This window comes from Austrofundulus limnaeus, unplaced genomic scaffold (genome assembly GCF_001266775.1).
Source record: "Austrofundulus limnaeus strain Quisiro unplaced genomic scaffold, Austrofundulus_limnaeus-1.0 Scaffold5, whole genome shotgun sequence".
In the NCBI taxonomy this organism is placed as follows: Eukaryota; Metazoa; Chordata; class Actinopteri; order Cyprinodontiformes; family Rivulidae; genus Austrofundulus; species Austrofundulus limnaeus.
In genome coordinates, this window is record NW_013952407.1 from 5907543 (window position 1) to 5912296 (window position 4754).

At 46.4% G+C, this 4754-nt stretch overlaps 1 protein-coding gene across 1 annotated transcript in view; it reads right to left on the minus strand.

The window, feature by feature from the left end:
• Positions 1–290: 290 nt before the first annotated feature.
• Positions 291–4754, minus strand: part of aco2 (aconitase 2, mitochondrial) — an 11202-nt gene continuing 6738 nt past the window's right edge. The window contains 9 exon segments of the mRNA XM_014028466.1: positions 291–945; positions 1055–1176; positions 2280–2412; positions 2512–2703; positions 3431–3709; positions 3791–3902; positions 3988–4061; positions 4154–4311; positions 4451–4556. Coding sequence (XP_013883920.1) covers positions 811–945; positions 1055–1176; positions 2280–2412; positions 2512–2703; positions 3431–3709; positions 3791–3902; positions 3988–4061; positions 4154–4311; positions 4451–4556 — 1311 coding nt within the window. The 3' untranslated portion in view covers positions 291–810.

Sequence of the window (4754 nt, forward strand, 5' to 3'; positions counted from 1 at the left end):
CTTTAATACATRTGTTTTGAGTAGCAGAATCCTAGCTAAATGTTATTTTGATTTAATTATTCTGCCTCATTTCAAAACACTTGTAGCRACTCAGCAGAATTACTGCACCTAAAGTAGAGGTGGGTGTTGGATCAGTGAAATCATTGCCCTCAAAAATCATTTTTCCACTTTTCTCATTAATCTCAAATGTTAATGTTCTGAACTCCTGATAATCCCCGTTGATCACTTGACCTTTTTCCATTCACCCGCTGGATTCAACCACTGTTCTCCTCAGGATGACAGAACAAGTCTGAGTGAATGAAACTCAGTTTATTTTACAACCAATCATCCTTGTTAATACAGAATGATACAGAAACACAACACGTGGCAGTGTTTACCTTTAAACAGCACAGGAGTGAGATAATTAAGTGTGTCCGGCAGCAGTTGACGGTCACCATGCAGGGATCAGGATGGTTTTACAGCCACAGTATGTCTGAGTGAGCAGAGGCCTTCACACTGAACCAAACCGACCAGCTTCAAAAACACCAGCAGGACATCAGCTGGCAGCATGAGTCACTGCTCTGTTTTCACAGCTGGGTTTACCACCAGTTAATGCTTGATTTTAACAGAAAAATAAATCAAAACTCGGCTGATTTGTTCCGACAGAGTGATCCCTCTTTGTTCGACGTTTAGCTTAAATTCCCCAGTCATGAATTTGAGTGAATACTAGTGATGAAATAATTACATTCTGCTTCTTCACAAACCCTCACCCCCCCACTATACACCCTGAAGCCCCCTCCTTGTTCCTCCTCCTCCTTTCTGTCTCCACCCTCAGTGCTGCAGCTCCTTCATCCTGTTCAGCGCCGATCCTGCCTGGAACCACTGGATCTGCGTCTCGTTGAAGCTGTGGTTGAGCTCCAGGGTCTCTGTGCTGCCGTCGCTGTGCTTCACCACAGCAGTCAGAGGCTGAGGAGACAGGAGGGAAGGAGAGAGAGAGAAAAGGTTTCACTGAAGATGCTTTCCCTTGAGAAGAACTACATGTGGGGCTGTTTTCCCTGCTGAGCTGCACGCTCACCTTTCCTGGAGTGAAGGTTTTCAGGCCTTTGATGGAGATCTTGTCATCGGGGAGGATCTTGTCATAGTCTGATGGGTTGCTGAAWGTTAGAGGCAGCAGACCTTGCTTCTTCAGGTTGGTTTCTGACAACACAGATTAAAACACAAACCTATAAAGCTCAGCGCTTCAGTTTTCAGAAGGCAGAACCATAAATGACTGGATATTTGCTAGAGCTGCAAGATGCATCGTTTGAGTATTTTCAAGGCAACGTWTCTGTGCAACAGTCACAATGCAGGTCCTGTGATGTAGGAGGTTCATTAGATCAGCGTGTTGTTATCTAGGGACTAAACCACTAAACCATAAGTCATTGCACTAAACTGTATTGTGTTGCAGCTTTTATTTTGACAGGTTGCTTCCACGTCAAAAAAGCTAAAACTTATTTTGTTGTGAAACTTCTGGGACAGTAATGTCAACGTTTTTTGAAGAAGTGATGTCGGTAAATTCTGAAGCTGTGGAGGAAGARGAGCAAATTTATAGAGAATTGTAGGAAAATGCTAAACGGGCACTTTATCAAGCCCTATGGGGACCCTAAAGCGCTTTAGTCATTCAGCCACAGCTGCCCTGGGGCACACTGACAGAGGTGGGGCTGCCATGCACCAGTGCCACCGAAGTGAAGTGTTTTTGCACAAAGACATGACGACTGAGATGACTGAAACGGGATCAAACCGGTAACCCTCCGGTTACAGGACGATTCCTCTAACCACTCTGCCACGGCCATCCTAACAGCTAATATTAAAGTGTGATGGAAATAGAAACTAGGATGGACACAGAGGCAACACCTCAGTGGTAAAACACACAGAAGGAAATATGGGCYGAGTCTAAATTCAGGGGCTGCGCCCTCCTTCTGCATTTATCACATCTGAGGAGTCTTCAAAGAGACGTGCGATGAAGGCTATCTAAAGCCAATAGTGATCAAGATCCCACCTCCCTGCAGCGACCACTGGGTTTGTGTGTGTCTGTGTGTGTGTGTGTGTGTGTGTGTGTGTGTGTGCGTTTTCACAGGCAGCACTGAGAACAGAGATCAGACGGAGAAATATAAAGAAACTGCATTAATGCACGTTAAAAAATTATCGCTGTTAATTGTCGCCTGCGTTAACGTGCCCAGCACAAAAAAATAAAAATAAAAAAATCACAGTATCAGTTTTACCAGTATCGTGCAGCTCTAATATTTGCACTCATGTAGTACCGTGGATTCTGGCGAAGCTCTTGACAATTATGGCTCTTCCACCCAGATGCCTGGGCTCCAGAGCTGCGTGCTCCCTGCTGGAACCCTCCCCATAGTTGTCGTCTCCAACCACGACCCACGACACGTTGCTGGCCTGCAGACACCAGGACACAGGAGGGCCTCAAAAACCGTTCCGGTGCATTTTATTCTGAGATGGTTTTGGGTTTGACTAAGTAAACTGTAACAGCCTCACCTTGTAGTGACGGGCCACATCTGGGACTCCTCCGTAGTCTCCGGTCAGGTGGTTCTTTACCTTGTTAACAGCATCGTTCTCACTGTTGACGGCGCCGATTAGCATGTTGTTGGAGATGTTGTCCAGGTGACCGCGGAACTTCAGCCAGGGTCCTGCAGCYCTGATGTGGTCTGTGGTGCATTTCCCCTTCACCTGCAGAGACAGGGGAGGGGTTACACTCAGACCCCGGCTGCTGGGAGAATATCCACAGGGTTRCCACACATTYGTCAACACCTTTCAAGGACTTTCCAGTACCAATTTCCTCAAATTCAAGAACCACGCATGATGGCAATTACCTACTGCTACCAAGAAACAGGTTTAATATCATGTAAATTCAATGAAAAACTGAGCAACACAGAAGTTGTTAAGTCAGAATCAATGAGAAGAAAGTGGATTAAATGTTTACCCTACATTCATATCTACATTACATGGACATGTAATTATGTCCTGGGAGGTTCAGCAGCTCAGTTTGGGAGGAGGGGATGTGAACAGGTCCAGACCCTCAGTGAGCTGTGGTGCTTTACCTGGGCTCAGAAAGAATGACCTGCCCTACTCTGCTCTGATTGGCTAAAACTATGACAATGGCTCATTTGTTTAAGTCCATGTCAGTTTACCGTAATCCTGAGTTATCCACTGCAACAAATGTAAGGTTTTTATTATTATTATTGTTTTTTACAGATGATGAAAATCAGTTGTGTGAATAGAGAACTTCAAACCCCACAAAAATATTCAAGGACTTTCAAGGACAAGTGTAATTTTTGGCTGTTTTCACAAACTTTCCAGGTCCATGAAATCCTTTTTACCAATTCACAAACTTTCAAGTATTTCAAGGACCCACAGGAACCCTGTTTCCAACACAAACTTGGGCAGGTTAACCCACCTTGATGAGGACCAGCAAGTCTTCCAGATCGTTGCCGCTCCACTTGTCAAACGGCTCCAGCAGCTGCAGCCGGTTGCTCTGAGGACTAACATCCACCCTGAGGCTGCTGCCGTCAGCGGGCGGGTGCTGGTACGTGTCCTGACCCGGGTCGAAATCCCTGGATGGCAGCTCGTCTCCAGTGGGCGGCTCCAGCTTGAACTTCTCTCCGTTGGCGGCTGTGAGGTAATCCGTCTCGGGGTTGAAGTCTAACGTTCCGGCAATGGCGAGGGCCGTTACGATCTGAAGAGGAGGAGGAAAGCGAGCTTTGGAGAGAAAACAAAACCAAAAAAATGAAACCGAAGAGCTGAAGTTTGAGTTTACCTCAGGAGAAGTCACAAAGGCGTGTGTTGCAGGGTTGGCGTCGTTCCTGGCGGTGAAGTTTCTGTTGAAGGATGTGACGATGGTGTTCTTCTCTCCCTTTTTCACGTCTCGCCTGAACTCAAACACACGACACGTTCATTTCCAAACATTCAACAAGCTGACTTGTTCTGACTGGAAGGTAAAGCCCGTGACGTTACCTGTCCCACTGTCCAATGCAGGGTCCGCAGGCGTTTGCCAGGACCACACCTCCAACATCGCTGAGGGTCTTCGACTACAGGAAAACCGTTTGAAACATTTTAGCTTCCARTTCTACCACAGCAACCAGTGAAGGTCTTTTGGCTTTTTGCGTGTGCCGACTCTTACYTATCCGTCTCTTTCGATGGTGGCGCGAATCTGCTCCGAGCCGGGGGTGATGGTGAACTGAGCTTTGCACTTCAGGCCTTTGTCCAGAGCCTGTTTGGCCAGAGAGGCGGCGCGGCCCATGTCCTCGTAGCTGGAGTTGGTACAGCTGCCGATCAAACCTAKACAGCAACAGGAACCAGAAGCTTTAGTTTCCCACAAACCTGGTAGCTGAAACGGTTCATAAAGTGTAGAGGCAGAACATTAATAGTAGCGGGGTGAATAACATAAAGCAGCTTTTTTCAGTCCATCACTTCTCACCAACTTTGACTTCCAGAGGCCAGCCGCTCTTTTTCGCCGTAGCGCCGATTTCAGACACGGGGTGAGCCAGGTCAGGGGTGAACGGTCCGTTAATGTGAGGCTTCAGCTAACACACAAATAAAAAACACAAACAGCATCTCAACTGCATTCTGTGGCAGAAACTGAACAGCTGAAATTTATTAATTTTAGGTTCAGTTAACATGGTTCAATGAAGATTTAAAGGAGACCAGGTCCTAGGAATTTTTATGGTATGTCTGTGGGCTATCCAGACCATGTTCATTCAATTTAATGCACAAAATAATTC